At 36.9% G+C, this 18,052-nt stretch overlaps 1 protein-coding gene across 2 annotated transcripts; it reads left to right on the forward strand.

The window, feature by feature from the left end:
* Nucleotides 1-3,207: 3,207 nt before the first annotated feature.
* On the forward strand, nucleotides 3,208-8,853 carry LOC123562749 (uncharacterized). 2 transcript variants are annotated; one of them, XM_053536514.1, is made up of 5 exons: nucleotides 3,208-3,291; nucleotides 4,593-4,649; nucleotides 5,739-5,783; nucleotides 7,005-7,152; nucleotides 8,713-8,853. In XM_053536514.1, exons 1-5 carry the CDS (start codon nucleotides 3,216-3,218, stop codon nucleotides 8,795-8,797), a joined length of 411 nt encoding a protein of 136 aa, XP_053392489.1. In that variant the 5' UTR covers nucleotides 3,208-3,215; the 3' UTR covers nucleotides 8,798-8,853. The 2 variants fall into 2 exon arrangements, with proteins under 2 accessions (XP_053392489.1, XP_053392490.1); XM_053536515.1 differs by lacking the exon at nucleotides 3,208-3,291 and adding an exon at nucleotides 3,886-3,941.
* Nucleotides 8,854-18,052: the final 9,199 nt, after the last annotated feature.

Consider the following 18,052-nt stretch of genomic DNA (forward strand, 5'->3'; position numbering starts at 1 on the left):
CCTCGGATTGGCGGAGGCTTTTGAGATCATTAGGTCGTGGTTACAGTGACCTGAACCAGGAAAACAGACTATAACCCAAGAAAGCTTGGGCCTAGGATCTCTAAACTCGATCCGAAGGTTGACCATCACCAACAGAATGATGACCCCTAATAGGTCACAGTGATCTGCATCAGGGAATCTGTTTTTCATATAAAGCACAAGCTATCATATAACCAGAGATATGTTATCTTTGTCCCTGATATAACTTTAAACGGAGCAACACTGGACCTCTCCTAGGTTTCTTTTTTAAAAGAAGCCTACTTGTGTTCTAGGTTGATTTAATGAACATATATAACCATAGGTGTCCCTTGACTTCCACTTTTGCTTTCATTCACGAAACTTTATTTAGGACGTTTTATTTTAATATTAAAACAAGCAAAGATAGGAAATTTAAACATAGCCTAACATATATATGTTAGTTGTTAAATTATTGCAAACACTTGAAATTTCAGTTCCTTGAAGTGTTCCAAATAAGCAGGAGGTAATTGTGATTGAAATATATATATAACTTTAACATACATCTTTGTTGCCATAAGATAGGCTTTATTTTAGATTAACAGCAAAACTTGCTTCAATATCATCCAATATTATTCTTAAATTCACTTTTGTTTAAAGATTGTTTGTATCATGTGATTCTCCACAGTGATATATTACTAATTGAAATTTTGAGATTAATGGTTCTGTGATTGCAAATAACAACAGTTCTTGCTTTATAGCCACTGGTAGCTCATAATTATGGGTGGCCCCTCGAGGAAGCTCTAAGTCATGTTTATGGATCAAAGTCCAACACAGTGGTTTTACCCTTATTGGTACAGTAGACACTGCCGTCATTAGGATCACATGGTTTTACCATCGTCACGTGATTTGCTCGAAAGGCAGGGAGGATTGTTTGCTGCGAGATACTAAAGGTAATGGGGACGTTAAACGTAGATCACATTTGATATGGCCTTATGTAAAATATATAATTCTATTATGATGTCACCAAAGGCAAAGGGCTGTATTCATAGACAATACTCCAACACCACTCATTGAGTACACTCAAATAAATTGCCTAACGGTCACGTCTTTACCATTTGTATTCATAAAGGTGAGTGACAGTCGAGTCAACTCCCAAGAGTGGGTGACTGTTGAGGGAGGTCCGGGGTCCCTTGAGTGTTTCTCAAGGTCTCATAATGTAAGTTTAGATGATTAATTTACAATACGTGTATTTAATTGATTTGAAGGTAAGATAACAGTGTCATGTTAAAGCGGAAGTTCATATTTGTGCAAAGTATTATTTTGGAAAGATATATTATGTTCTTTTTCAATGCATGTTGTTGAGGATGACGAAAACGCAAAAAGACCCAACAAATTAAAAGACTGTTTAATTAATAAAAATGGATATAGAAAATCAAATATACATCTACTAAACCTAGCCTAACGGGGCTCATCAGTCACTCCCAGAAACACACGTCGTAGTAACAAATATTTACATTTCACAAGCCTAGATATCGGTTAATTCATACTGAAAAATATAAAATATCCGTCAAATTAAATGTCATGAATAACCTATCATTATTAAATCTTATTGTTTCAACGGAAGCATTTATTAAATAAAAAGATATGAGCCGCGCCATGAGAAAACCAACATAGTGCGTTTGAAGTCTGGTCAAGATCCATGTTGTTCGCTTTCAAAGCCTATTGTAATTAGAGAAACTATTAGCGAATAGTATGGATCATGACCAGACTGCGCCGAAACGCAGGTTGGTCTGGATCCATGCTGGTCGTAAATGCACTATGTTGGTTTTCTCATGGTGCGGCTCAAGTATGTTTTTAGTAATTTAAATTTAAAACAAGGAGCAGCGTTCAATAAACGCTTGATGCCCCCGGTGGCATCCTTGTCGATACAAAGCAACCTAAGTCCAAAATGAGGTCGTGGTCAAACTGAGGTCAGGTGATGTTTGAAGATGAGAAATGGTCACAGGTTACATCTGTATTAGTATCAATTCATTCTTGTAAGCGGTATTGATGCTAGACGAAACGGTCCCATTTGGTTAACCAAGAGATGGCCCATATAAAGCAACATAAGTCCAAAATGCGGTCAAGGTCAAAGTAAAACTGAGGTCAGGTGATGTCTGAAGATGAGGAATAGTCACAGGTTACATCTGCATTAGTATCAAGTCATTCTAGGAAGGGGTATTGATGCTAGACGAAACGGTCCCATTTGGTTAACCTCGTACGGACGAACGAACGAACGAACGAACGGACGAACGAAAGAACGGACGGATAGGACAATCACTATATGCCTCCCGTATCAGTAGATGCCGGGGGCATAAAAATACGCGAGCTGGCATTCGGGAAACACCAACAAATAATGGCAGAGTTAAAAATTCAGTTGTTTAAATAAATTTCAATTTCAGCGAAAATAAAACTCTATATTTCTAAGTATAAATTAAATTCTACTAATGCAGATGAGTAGACTGGCTAATGGACGGGCGAACGGACGGACGGACATATTATAAAACAAAAAGACGAACGGACGGACGGATAAACATAGAGACGAGCAATAAAATGACAACTTCCAACTACAAAAATAATGGTCAGCACTTTCGAATATATTTGATGTTATTGTCATATAAACCGTAATAATCCTCTAAATCCATTGCGTACAATGAAACCATTACTCAAGCACGGTCCTTCCGAAAGTTAAGATTGAGTGGAATTTATGAATATGACTTTCGAACTCCACTCACACTCCCGCAAGGTCTACTCGAGGTCCACTTAAGTGATACTTACCCAAGTTTGAGTCAAGTGTGAGTTTGAGTAACGACTATGAATATAGCGCTATGTTATAAGTAAAACATAGCTTACAGCAAAAGTCATTGTTGAGAGGACATCTTGGTTTACGAACCACATGGCTGACAGACCGGCAATGTTCTGATAATCTTCGTCTGTTTGTTTTCCGTAGAAGCCTAAAGGCAATTAATGTCACTGTATGCAAAGACGATCAGTTATTCATAGATTTAGTGACACACTTCTTATCTTGTAACAAACGATTTGGGACTAAAATAGATTTGACCTTGGTATGGTGTTATATCGCCTGACCTAGGCAATGAATTAAGTAACATCACGCATGTGAACCTACATATTGGTGTTCTGTTAAAAAATGCAGTGGCGTGTTTTGAAATACCTATGGCATGATAATACGGTTTGTACCATATAAAGGGACAAACCCCTTTATCTGCACACAGCAGCAGTTTTTGTGTGGACCGGGTACGTGTTACACGCCTTTAGTCTTTAATTGGATTGAGTACGTTCATGCGGCGTTTATACCAAAGCTTTGCCTCTTTTTGGAAAAACAGCTGAGATAAAGTCGTTTTCAACTGCAGAGAAGCATTTTTCTATATTTTTTCTTTTTTAATTGTTGTGCTGATAAACTTAATGTATGTATATTATGGCAGATACCACAATTAAGGGATAGCACATTGCCTCAACGTCTTAAATAATTTTGAATAGCCAAAAAATGCAATCTTGGTCATTTTACAAAAGTTTGCATAGTAGTACATGTAATTATACATGCAAAGTTGGAGGGGCCGAGCGAAAGTCACAATTTAAAGCTATGATTTGTGTTACAGCTTTGTTTGTTATTAGAAAACTTGAAAGATGATGTTGTGTCAACAGAGGGGCATGCCTCTGGTCTAACTATAATTTCCTTCCTCCTCTAAACCGAATTCCTGGATCTACCGCTGGTAATGCGTGACAAACTGGTGCTTTCCCAAGCTGGTTTTAGGCGGTCGAAATGTACATGGTTTAGGTTGTCAAATTTAGGTTATCAGCAGTGATGCGCACGGTCACCGACCTATAAAAAAGGACCTGTGTATAACTACTCATTTGCGGCGTAATCGCAGACCAGATCGGACCAGGTACAAATTTATATGTTTTAAACATTATGGAACGCGGGCTTAAAATGAGTAAAAGTAGTATATTTACCTACTAGTTTTCTATTTACTTAAACGTTTTTAGATCTCTTAGAATTTTTTTTTACTTCTTTTGAAGAGTGATGTTGTCGACATAGCTTGAAATTAAGCTAAATACCAAAAACCATATCGGCTAACACCCAGACCATACCGTTAACACCCAGAAACATTTTACTAGAAAAATATGCTGTTGAAAGAATAAATAGGAAAAAAAAGATTTTAGGAAATTACAAAATTGTGAATAACTGATGCTGAATTAAGACGTACGGGTTATTTTATTATTGTGTTGTCGTATATATGCTACCTTAACTTTTTTTCTTCTGCATGCCTAATACATGTAACGCATGGCTATTAATTATGACAAACTGGAGTATACCTATTTTTGAACGGGTACAGATCAAATGTTTTAGAACGACACGAAATTATTTGTAATGTCACGTATTGGCCACATTCTAGGGTGACCTCTCACATATAAGACATATGCCTATGATAATAACAGCACTGAATATTGAATATTCACTTTATGTTCTAAAGATTCATTGAAAACAGGAGATGCAGGGGGAAATGAATATATGTATTCGAACTGTTTACTTTCAGTCAAGATGAAGTTGTTGGCACTATGTCTACTTCCTGTCGTGCTATGTGCACCTCTAGGTATGTCCAATAGTTATTTTAATCGTGAGGAATAAGTTCTAGATTCTGAAACTATTCTACTTCTGTGGCAATGGCACTCTATATGTCCAATACTATTTAATCGTGAGAAATAAATTCTAAAATTCTAGAATTAAATTTAGATAATAAATAATTAATTTATTGCAAATTTATTCAAACATTTCACACGCATTTTATCATTGGTTAAAATAGTCACTGTGTTTGAAAAATATGGTACTCGAACCCGCGGCATGGGAATGATATTCTGATTCTTTACTCACTGAGTTGCGAGGCTGCAGACACATGAACTGCCTGCTTTATAATGATGTTCTTTACTGTGACATACTCCAACCTCCCTGCTATCTTAACATCCGTCTATGCATAATATACATGAACCGCGCCATGAGAAAACCAACATTGTGACTTTGCGATCAGCATGGATCCAGACCAGCCTGCGCATCCGCGCAGTCTGGCCAGGATCCATGCTGTTCGCTTTTAAAGCCTATTGTCATTAGAGAAACCGTTAACGAACAGAATGAATCCTGACCAGACTGCGCGGATGCGAAAGCTGGTCTGGATCCATGCTGGTCGCAAAGCCACTATGTTGGTTTTCTCATGGCGCGGCTCATATTTATATATAGAAATTAGTATATAAAGTCAAGGTACCGCAATGGGCGACAAATGTCACAGGGTGAAACAAATGAGTGCCTCCAGTATGGGATTTTATCCCGGGACAGCTGTACCGATCGTGTTGGCAGGCCTCTTGTCCTCTTTGATTTTTTTTTTACCGAGAGGTACTACTGCCATACTGAACTTTGTCCTCCAATTTCGAGCGTGACAGATAAGAATGTGAACATTACAGTATTTTCATATGTCACTAGATAAGAAAAATGTTCAATCCGGGCCCACGGTATACACTGGTTTTATTTTATGATATTGAATCATTTTCAAGGAGGTAATCCGATATCAATTAAATTTTCTGAAAACGTTAATAGAGGTATGAAATAACTTATGTTTTACTTATTGTGTTTTACTTTGCCTTTCAATAGAAATCTTTATTTTACATTTATAACTTTTTTACTTTTATTTCAGATCAGAAGAGATTCATCATTCCGGGACTTAATATCAGTTCCATATGTTAGTACAGTTAAGTTATACTATTGCAAATATAAACAGAAAATCATAGAAATAAGAACATTTTCAGATGTGTAGCAAGGAGAACATTCGGTTCTTCTACAACAGATTTTCACTTGAGCGGGCGCTATCGGGCGTAAGACGTGTTGCACTTTTCGTTACCTCTCATCAACAGACTCAGTCTAACCGAGTCCGATATTATTTTGATTGGTTGCGTTCTGTGCTTCAAAAGAATCTTTAAATAAATTTTATTTACTGTACCAGTCCTGTAGATATGACGGTTAGAGCACATATTTTATGAAATAGTTTTATCTAGGAGAAAACATATGTATTTTATTTTTTTCATATTCACTAAATATTCACTAAAACCGCCCGTCGCTGCTCTAGCGCATTCAACATTTCTACCGTTCGTCTAGGTTATATGTCGTACCTATGCTAATCATAGATATAGAAACAGAAACAATGGAATGGCTTATTAGCTGCACCGACTTAACGTTTTTCATTAAATGTTGAAGCTTTAAGACGTGACGTGCAATTTATGTGACATTAAAAATGAATACATATGCCACCGTTTAATTGTCATAACTGTACCGTCCGGAGACGTTATGTTCACGTTATGTTACGTTATATACTACGTTCTTACAACGTTGTAGTACGTTGTTGGAAAACGCCAGCAAATCTTTAACACGTCCAAAAATTAAATTTCCAGTTAACGTTTTGTCACGTTTGATCACGTTTCAGCCACGTCGTAGCCATGTTTCCCAGCGTGACACGTATAGCGGCCAAATCGTGACATTATGACATTGGCCTTGTACGAAAATGTTACATGTACAGCTAGTCGTTTCGAGATCGCTGTATGGTCTAGAATATTCTTGCATGCTAGACAGTATTTGCAATGTTTCAGATGATGCTGGAAAAGCTGATGTTACACCCCGGTTTGTGATGACCCTCGTGTTGCAATTCATATATAAAGTTCCTATAGTAAAATAGTGCTTAAAAGAAAAACATGCTTATTATATTATTTATTCTACTATTTCAATAATATGGTATGCAAGGAAAAAGAACTCTTCACTTGTTGAAGGTTCGGATTGAAATATCTGGCTTTTGGTTAACTGTTCTTGAGATAACTCGACAAAGTCTCGTTACCGCATAAATATTTCAACCAGTGAAAGAGTCTTATAATAATGATAAATCATACCGTCATATGTTTTTCTTTCCTTGCAGTTGATCTTGATACTTTGAAATGTGACGTGCAGATCTTGCTTGACGTTGTGGGAACGGACCCCGCTGAACAGGCGTGCGAGACCGAATGTCATAAATTAATAACAGACGGAAATGTTCTCAATCACGGTTGCCCACTCGTCTGCCATTCGTAAGTTTATTGTACGGTGTAAACTTTATTCATATATGTATGGTTTCATTTTTCTTGGTAGCTATCGCGATAATTTGTAAACTCTCCGGGAAATGTGTGCATTTTCTGAAGACATTTCAGCAATTATAAATTTTCTAGATATCTTTATTTATTTCCTGAAAATGTTTAAGCGCAAATTTCGCGTTAATGCGACGAACTGCCGCGACTCGAGATGCTCAGTAACTATCACGATAATATTTTAAACATTCCAGCAAAGCTCTGCATTTTTCTGAAAACTTTTTCGCAATGAATACCTTTTTCTCGATATGCATTTATTTCCAGGAAACTTTAGGCTTTCTTTTTGCGATAAACTTGTCAGAAAAGTTCGAAATATCGAGATGATTTCTAAAAGTATTGCGAAAGGATATATATAGTTAATAGATGGCAGTTGTGGGCACATACACAAACAGTATCGAAAAACTATTGTAAATTATCGCAATAATATTTCAAAGGAAACCTTCCACTTCTGAGATAATTTGTCAGGAAACTTCGCTTTATCAAGGTAGTTTTTTGAAGTATTGCGATAACTACCGAGCTGTCTCGTAGAAGAAATATACCACCATATATTTGAGCCGCACCATAAGAAAACCAACATAGTGGCTTTGCGACCGGCATGGATCCAGACTAGCATCTGTGCAGTCTGGTCAGGATCCTTGCTGTTCGCTAACGGTTTTTTTCTAACTGCAATAAATGCGGATGCGCAGACTGGTCTGGATCCATGCTGGTCGCAAAACCACTATGTTGGTTTTCTCATGACGCGGCTCATATTATAAGCTGCTTAAGGAATGATCAAGCAAAACAACACGATTCGTATTCTATATCTATGATATTTTTGCGTTAAATTGCCATGAGATCCAACTCATTCATTCCTGTACTGTAACTGAAGTTATATTGTAATTATACAACACTTTGCTTTGCGTATGTAGCTGTAATTGCTGTTTGGAAAAATTAACGGTCCCAACAAAAAAAAATCAGTGTTTTTGTATTACAAATGTGTGCTTAAACTACTTTGCTGATATCTCTAGTCATACTGTCTCAGTCGAAAATTGTTAAAGATGCACTTTGGCACTTTGATACAAAAATAGATATAGACTAGCAATTTACATGATATACTTTCACATAGGAATGACCTGTGCAACTAAGGAGTTGCAAATCGTTACAAAATATACTGGTATAAAGAAATGACCAGTGTAAATTAACATCAGAGAGATGATAATCACTTTAGATCCATTTATAAAAAAAAGCGAAATTGAATCTCTTGAAACTTTAAGTCTACGTTTAAACTGTATTTTCTGTATCATTTAAATTCAGAGTTGAAACTCTATATAGATCTGCTTATAAATTGAAATGTCTGGTATTAGAGTGAAAACTCCTTATGTATCTGCTTATAAATTGACTTTATTACGTCAAAGTGATTTACATAGAGATTAAGATAACTGTTATCATTTTACTTCAGAAAGCTGAAACTTTTTATTGATCTACTTATAAATTGAAGTGTCTGGTATTACTTTACTACTTCAGAGTGCAGAATCTAGCGCATTATTTCCATGAGACACCGAAACCAGGGGATGCATCTCTACCATGTGGCGGACTTGGACGAAAATAAGATTGTTTCTCTTTGTAATGGAACTTGAATGTAATACAAAGTCCTTCTTGGTGTAATCTCTGTATTTTTTTTTCTTTATTTATTTATTTTATTTTAATTTTTTTTTTTTTTTTTGCATTTGTTAGATTTTATCCCAGACATTTGAAAGAGAACTGATATAATGTACAGGTTGTCGTTCGTCCTGAAAACACTATACACTTATCCACATACGCATGTCTGTTTTCTTCATATTATTTCTGTGTCACTTGTTTTATGATCAAACGTGACGTAAGATTTGATTTACCGGTAAACTACTAAATATATGTCAAGAGGTTAATAACGACCGAATCAGTGTTTTGTCTACGTTTTGTATTGTGCTCGTTCCGTGTATGTATTATATGATATGTCTTTATGTGTTATTATTTTGTATTATTTCTATACAGCCCGATCCTGTATGAATTCCTGTATCATGTTCATCTCATTCATCCATCCATCTAACATTTCCCAACACTTACCAGTTTATTAAAGGCCTTAACAAGATTTGCATGCTGGGCCTCATGTTTTGAAAAATTTCCCCGGATGTAACTACAAACATGCGCACTTGGAAATAGACTCTTGATGGCTTGCGCCTGAAGTTTTTCTTGTCTTGATAATTTATTTATCAAGGTTTTGTTTTTGTGCCTTTGCATGCCAAAACGCCCCATCCTAGAGAAAGAGAACACATGACATATATAACATTAGGTAGAACTGGTGAGGTATGAAATTGTGTGGCGGAATCAATGATAATAGTTCATGTTTGATGATGCAAGTTAGATGCTTCGAAACACTCGAGATCTCAATGTAAATTCTGTTTATGAATTAATGGCAACATTTGAATAAATTAGACTCCAATCATTAAAAAAGGCGTGAGGTGCAAGGTTTTCAAACCAGTGAAGCAAAACAAGAAGCACACCACCCTATCGTTTTTATTTGCTGAATTTTCTAAGTAGATTCTATTAGTATATAAGTTTCCCCCACGGTCGAAAACATAGGTTCTCGCTCGTAAACATAGGTTAACTTCCGTAATCTATGCTTCACGGCAAGCCAATTATCCAATAATTACGTTCTTGGTCGAAAAACTAGGATTATCAAATATTAACCTATATTTACGAGCGAAAACACAGGATAACGGTCCTTAACCATAGTTTACGTTCTTGAACCCATATTTACGTTCGATAAACTAGGTTTCTCGATTGAAAAATAAATTTCGGTCGTTATTCTAAGTTTACGAGCGTGAACCTAGGTTTACGGGCGTGTACCTGGGTTCACGAGCGAGAACCATAGTTTACGAACGTGAACCTAGGTTTACGACCGAAAAATCATAGTTTTGTTCGAGAAATCTAGTTTCAGGCTCGTAAACAAAGCTTCACGCCCCTAAACCTACGTTCAGGCACGTAAATATAGGTTCTTTTCGCAAACTATGGTTTACGTTTATGGCCGTAAACCTAGGTTTACGCTCGTAAACATAGCGTAATCCTATGTTCACGCTCGTAAACATAGGTTCACGACCGTAAACATAGGTTTACGGCCGAAATTGATAGTTGATTTGATAATCCTAGTATATCAATCGTAAACCATGGTTTACGTTCGATAAACTAGGTTTCTCGATTGAACTATGAATTTCGGTCGTTATCCTATGTTTACAATCGTAAACTTGGGTTTACGAACGTGAACCTACGTTTACGGGCGTGAACTATAGTTTACAACGTTATCCTACGTTTTCGCTCGAAAAAATAGGTGAGTATTTGAAAAACCTGGTTTTACGTTCGAAGAACCTGGTTTATCGAACGTAAACCTAAGTTCACGCTCGTATACCCAAGTTTACATTCGTAAACATAGGTTCACATTCGAAAATATAGGTTCACGTCCGTAAACTATGGTTCACAGTCGTAAACATAGGTTCACGTCCTTAAACATATATTCCTGGCCGTAAACCCATGTTCACGCCCGAAATTCATTGTTGATTCTATAATCCTAATATATCGACCGTAAACCATGGTTTACGTTTGGTAAACTAGGTTTCTCGATTGATCTTATAAAAAATATGAGTTTCGTTCGTTATCCTATGTTTACGATCGTTATCCTATGTTTACGTTTGTAAACCCCGGTTCACGCTCGTAAACCATAGTTTACGAACGTGAACCTATGTTTACGACCGTGAACTTGAGTTTACAATCGTGAACCTACATTTACGAGCGTGAACTATGGTTCACGGCGTTATCCTATGTTTTCGCTCGAAAATATAGGTTAGTATTCGAAAAACCTGGTTTATCGATCGTTAATCCTAGTTTTTCGACCGTGAACTAGGGTTCACGTAATAATTGGACAATTGGCGTGCCATAGATGCCTGGGTATAACATACAGCCTCTACTATTCGCCAGCTGAATGGCTTCCCAATAGCGAGGTTTCAAGGCCCAAGTTGCGAGGAGCAAAGGATTCGACATCTCAACCGCGCGCAACAGAGGCTCCAGCACATATACGTCCTCGCCTTATGTGCGTTCATTATCTCGATATCCTTTCGCTTTTTTTTCATTGGTAAGTCGTACCATTTGAGAACGGAACATGTGATAGGGCCTTGATTGCAGCCCTTAATAAAGCATTAAAAAAAAAAAAAACACTTAGGTAAGAAAAACATTGATATGATAACATTATAAACGAGATCCGTTAAATGAAGCCCTTCTATTAATACTAGCTTGCATGAACTTTTTTCAAACATCTGACAAAGGAGCATGATGTTCCCAAAACGTAAGAAAGAGTTATGAATCTTGTCATATGAGGTCATGTGTGGTTCCGAAGTTGGGCGGTAACGCTAAGTTGTTCCTGAGCATACATACACAGCATTCACGAACTTTCTATATTAATATATTAAATAATTTAAATAAAATGAAAGATAGAGTTATGTAACTTAATCTGTGAATTAATTTTGAAGGAAAATGAAAAGTTTGCTAGCATTCAGCTTTGTTTTTTGTTTTTTAGACATCTTGTGAAGGGTAAAACTTCAACCAAAATTTCAAACTAAGTAAAAATGTGGAATGATTAAGCTAGACTTGTGACCTGCCCTGTCAGGTTATCTTATGATGCCAAAGCGTGACTTAAGGCTGCTATATAGCATGACTGAAGTGCCATTTCAGTTTATACAGTGTGTGAATTTAACATCTGTGGTGTCAATGACTTTATAAAAGTTTTAGGAGGTGCCATTCTTTTTCTAAATACAGCTCAGATATACATGTAATTGAACTATATTTTTTACAAGTTAAAGCATAGCAAAAATTCATTCTAGGTCACATCTATATAAATATATCATGATCATCTTGTACAATTTTGGTTACAATGTCTGTTTAAAGTATAGGTCATCAGTGTGCGGAAACCCAGAATCGGACACAAGGACAAGACCATTCTACCATACTGACATCCCGTATCCTCCCGTTTAATCAGGAAGTCAGTGGCGCAGTGCTTAACAGTTTGGGCTACGCCAGCGATTCGCGTTCGATTACCGGACCCGGATCGATTCCCGGTTGCGGCTGATATCCCGACTAGTGCTCAGTGCTGGGTGATTTACTTTAATTTGGTACTGTTTCCAACAGTATCAGTCTAAACTGGATGCTGGGGAGGTAAATGACGCCTGCCGTGAGCTCGGCTGGAAATAAGTTGTTCCATCAGGTGAGGACTTTCGTCAAGAAGAAACTTTACTTACTTTTTAAGCGCACCTGGGGGCGTTACATTTTGCACCAAGAGTGCGTTTATTTGTGTATCAAAATACAACCCCCCTTCCCCACCCCCCCTCCCCCCCCAAAAAAAAAACACTAAAATTTTAAAGAAAGAACTTTGTTGTTTTATACTTTTATACTGCCTAAAATGTCAAGTACGTATTTATGCTAACATAAATTGTTAAATCCAACACCCAAGTAAATACGTTACCACTTTCAGTGGAGTAAATACGGCAATAAGAATTCACTGGCTATACACATTTGACCTGGTCAGTTCAATTCCACATGTTGCGTGAATTTGTTGCATATAATTAGAGGGTCGCAATGGGATTTGTTTTCGCATATCGGACCATGCATTCGGAGGAAACGATAATATTTATTTTGTTGTTTACATGTAAATTTGCTGATATATGTCTATCTGTCTGTACACATGTTATGCTCTTCAAGAATGGACGAAATAAAAGAATCAATCAATCATCCTATGTTATCCGTGGAACGCGTTCAGTCAGAGTTGTCTCAATTAGGAAATAATATGTTTAACGTCAGAGATTATTTATGCCCCCGCCAAAGGCGAAGGGGATATTAGAAATGCTCTCCGTCCGTGCGTGCGTCCGTCCGTCCGTCCGTCCGTGTGTCCGCAACGAATTTTGTCCGTAGCATAACTCCAAAAGTACTGGAGGGATTTTCTTCAAACTTCATACACTGGTAGAACACATTAGGAGGAAGTGCAGTGTGCAAGAACAATAACTCTACCTTGCCTATTTTTTGAGTTATTCCCCTTTATCATATTTTCTTAAAAAAAGTGTCCGGAGCATAACTCCAAAAGTACTGGAGGGATTTTCTTCGAACTTCATACACTGATAGAACACATTGGGAGGAAGTGCAGTGTGCAAGAACAATAACTCTACCATGCCTATTATTTTAGTTATTCCGCTTTATCATATTTTCTTAAAAAAATTTGTCCGGAGCATATCTTCTTCATGCATGGAGGGATTTTGATATATCTTGGCACAAATGTTTACCACCACGAGGCCGAGTGTCATGTGCAAGAACCAGGTCCCTAGGTCTAAGGTCAAGGTCACACTTATAGGTCAAAGGACACAAGAATGAAAACCTTGTCCGGAGCATTTCTTCTTCATGCATAGAGGGATTTTGATATAACTTGGCACGGATGTTCACCACCACAAGTCGGAGTGTCATGCGCAAGATCCAGGTCACTAGGCCTAAGGTCAAGGTCACACTTGGAGGCCAAAGGTCAGATACAAGAATGACTTTGTCTGAAGCATTTCTTCTTCATGCATGGAGGGATTTTGATGTAACAGTTATACACCATCATGAGACGAAGTGTCATGCGCAGTTCCCTTTTTTAGAATTACTTCCCTTTGTTGTTACTTTAAATAGCTTTTATTGTAACTTTTTCATTACTAGTCGTAGGGAAAAATCGAGACCACTTTTCTGTAGTACAACATGCATGCTATATCCAATTTTGAGGTGTATTTTGACCAATCTTTACCTGATAAAGATTTTTGTGTGGACTTGCAATTTTTTTTATTTATTTTTTTAGGTTAACTTCCCTTAGTTGTTACTATAAATAACTTATATTGTAACATTTTTATAATTGACCGTAGGGAAAAAAGAAGACCACTTTTCTGTGGTACAGCATAGATGTTACTCTCCAATTTTAGGTGTATTTTATTACGTATAAGGTATCTCTACCTGGTAAGGAGTTTTTTTGTGGACTTAAAAAAACAAAAGACTTACAATGATTACTTAACAACCACAACATTAACATTCCATTTGCAAATACAGCTGCTAGAGTAAAGAAATTTGCTGCGACGGGCATATATTGTGACATTCTGGCACTCTTGTTCCCTGTTAGCTTTCCATTCCTTCTTTTTACAGTAGCCATATAGAAAAACATCATAGCTATACTGTTCATGAAAATTAATAAAATTTAGCAGTAAACCACCTCACTACTGACTTATTCTTTCTTTCACATCTTTAAAACCCCTTATGCGGACCACAACTAAACGGTTCTTCAAAGCTTTCCCCAAAATTAATACTTTCAGACACTAACTTGCCAGGAACTTTAGCCTTCAATTATAATATGCCCGGCGGGAGGATTAGCCATGTGTAACATGGCTCTTGTTTCTAAGATCACGGAGTTTAATTGGCCAACTCGTAATGACAACAGATTTCGAGGTCACTTGCTCAGTCAAGTGTGTCTTACCGGCCCCAAGCATTCCTTCTCAAGAGAAGTGACTTTGCTTGCCTTTCTGAAGCTATTTTGTAGTAACGAGGCAGCAGAAACAGCTCCAGATATTGCGATATAACTTCTGAAGCTGTTTAGAATAATAACAAAATTCCTGCCGCATATTCCTTAAGGAAGTGAAAAGTTTGAACTAATTTTACACCGGGATTTTAGTTTGCAATTTATGTCAGGATGGTTTTGAATCGTCTTGCTTTATGGTTTAGTCCTATTTATCCACTGAAACTTCTTTCAATGTCATCTTTACATAGTTTAATGTTTTTCTAGTATGTAGTATGTTAAAAATATCGTTTTCTGAATGAATTTTGAGATCCAGATTTCAGACGAGCACGAACTCCCAGTCAGTATCGGTTTTTGCTAAAATACAACCATCAAATTACAAGGAAGACACGATTGAAAACCCCAGTAGCTCCTCTAGCAAATCAACATAATTTTGGAATCCGTATTGTTCTTCGTCAGCTGATTATTGGTTGACAAAGATTAACACGCTCCAAACAAACCTTTAGAATAGAATAGAACATCAACCTTAACTGTCCAACTTCGGACCAGCTGTATTTCCTTACACATTTATGTGCATTATTACAATAAACCGGTCGTTTCATATTTTTAACATTACACATTTAATTGATTCGAAACAAGGAATTATTATTTTTTTTTTTGTACAAAATATGGTCTTTTATCGAATATGCAATAATCTGAGCTGTTAAATGTATGTTGTGTTTTTTTTTATGAAAACGTCAATGGATATACAAACATTTCCCAGTCACCCGCATCAATAACAAATTTTTCAAGGATGGATTATTTGAAACACACCTGATTTATATAGCCAGTTTATGACCATTGGTGTTGAGATGGTACAAGATGATCAATCACTATCAGATATAGCAATGTATCTACCGGAACAGTCCGAAAATACCTTGTATGTTTCATTCTATCATGAACACAATAACTGATGTGAACTTCATAATCTTAATGCATTATTTTGCAATGCCCTTTTTCCCGTGTAAATTTACACAGTGCTTTTATTCAATAAAGGAACGCAAATAATTCGATACTTTTTCCCTAAAGCTAACACAATATTGTCAATCCATGTTAGGTTTGGTACCGTACATTTTACTTATATTTTCCTTGTAACAATCTTTTCTCAGTACTTTTCTGAAACGCGTCACCCAGCTGCGAAAGTATGTATGTTATCTACACGATTAACCCCACTCGTACAAGTTTTATAAGGCGTTTCTATGGAAGCCCTTGAGGGACAATTGATTTCCGCACTTCCCACTTCTGACTTCTTACTTTTGCACTTCTCACTTCCAACTTCTTGACCTGCTACTTCCTACTTATAACTTCCGCACTTCTGACTTCTAACTTCCACATTTCTGACTTCCAACTTCCTAACTTTCGACTTCTGATTTTCAACTTCCAAATTTCTTACTTCTCTAGATATTTTTATCATACGCTCGTACTGACATTATATTCAAGGCATGGTGCAAAACGTCTGACTCCAACTGCAGTATGCCTAGACGCCACAGTACATGTACTGAATTGGGCTTGCATAATGTTATAGTCATAGTGATCTGACTACAGCCTTCATGGAAATTAAGCAGATCCAAATATTTGATAAAATGTCAATAAAATGTTAACAATGGTTTTAAGAACTTTTTTTATGCTGTTTAATTTTATTCTGTGCACCAGAAGCTGTTGCGATGGATTACCTTCTATAATTATTGATATAAATAGGTTACACAAATTTGCCGCTGACTGTCCATGGAATATGAACAAATTGTCCAAACAGCGTATATGACACGCACATGACACCCATACCACGTATGCATTTAAATGTGGCAGATAGCCGTGAATGTACTTAAAGACTAAGGCAACGGATATACCCTTTTGTCATTTATCTCAATTTAAGGTAATGGTCCCGTAATGACTATCGGCAAATTTCGTACTTTCCGCATGCGTTTTCGGCATTTGCGCGTTATTACGGGCCCGCTGCCATAAGCACACATGTGATGTTGAATTTTATAGATCTGAAAACGACATCAACTACTTTAGTGATTAGGAGAACAGGTAAAGACAAAGAAGAAGGGGAAGACAAAAACGACAAACAGAAAATGCACTTTTTATAAGAAATTAAACAAGTCTATGGAAACATCTGGCTTTATGGCCATAAGCATCCCGCTTCATCAGTGATTCGCCTTAGCAGTAAAAACTTTAACCGTTGGTGGCGGACTCACAACCTGTGCATTGACGAGAGAAATTATGTGTCATTTCTGTCCTTATCAAACTGACTAATTATCTTGAAATACATTTCAGTTACATCTGACACATATGTTAAGATCCATGCCCTACTAATGTGATAAATACTACTTTACACTTTCTCTTGCTGATAACTGATTACACTCGAAAAATATATTCTGATGACACCTACTCTTAGTGGGGAATGTGAGTGAGTTGGGTTTTACTGCGAATCGACACAAAATGGCCATATATCACCGAACCTACTCTTAGTATCACTAAACAAAACAAGAACAATAAAGCAAACGTTGAATCCAGGTATGTGGTAAAAACTGCCTTTCAGGTCTTTGTGTGTATGCAGACATGGTAAATACAAGGCTGTAAAACACCCCATGATCTGCGCCTGGCTTTAACATATAATTTGTATGGTAGAACGGTCCTTCTGCACAGGTATAAATGTATTCAAACCTTGATAATCAGTTTCATATTGGGACGTTTAATTGTATTACATTTTCAAGAATACTGAATCTTTAAAATGATAAACACAGATCAAGACTAGACAGCTTATAGTTTAACAGTCAAAAACTGTGCGACAGGCTGATGTAAAAAGATGCAATCTTTTCAGGATATCTGTAAAATCTCAGGCACTAAGAAATACACTAATCATATACTCGCGCTCAACATATTTATACCCGCGTATTAAATGTCTGCCTTCGATTCTTGACCTTCCGACATTCGAACTTTTCGGGCGATCTAAATTTCGAAAATGCTGTATCTCAATAAAGTACAGAAACAATTATTGGCATATAGTAAAGTGTTGGAAATGCTTGTGGGCCTTTGTGGCATTTAACAGTGCCACAGCCATGTTTATGGATCAAAGTTCAACACAGTGGTATTGCCCGTTACTGATACAGTAGACACCATCATTATTAGGATCACAAATTGACATCGTCACGTGATTTGCTCGTAAATCAGGCAGGGATGATTGTTTGAGGAGGTTGCTGGGAGGGGAATGCTAAACGT

Source organism: Mercenaria mercenaria, chromosome 2 (assembly GCF_021730395.1).
Source record: "Mercenaria mercenaria strain notata chromosome 2, MADL_Memer_1, whole genome shotgun sequence".
In the NCBI taxonomy this organism is placed as follows: Eukaryota; Metazoa; Mollusca; class Bivalvia; order Venerida; family Veneridae; genus Mercenaria; species Mercenaria mercenaria.

Coding starts and splice junctions, on each gene's coding strand:
- LOC123562749 (XM_053536514.1), top strand. CDS start 3,216: ATGATAATACGGTTTGTACCATATAAAGGGACAAACCCCTTTATCTGC. Junction 3,292..4,592: donor GCAGTTTTTGTGTGGACCGG/GTACGTGTTACA, acceptor GTTTACTTTCAG/TCAAGATGAAGTTGTTGGCA. Junction 5,784..7,004: donor ACTTAATATCAGTTCCATAT/GTTAGTACAGTT, acceptor CTTTCCTTGCAG/TTGATCTTGATACTTTGAAA.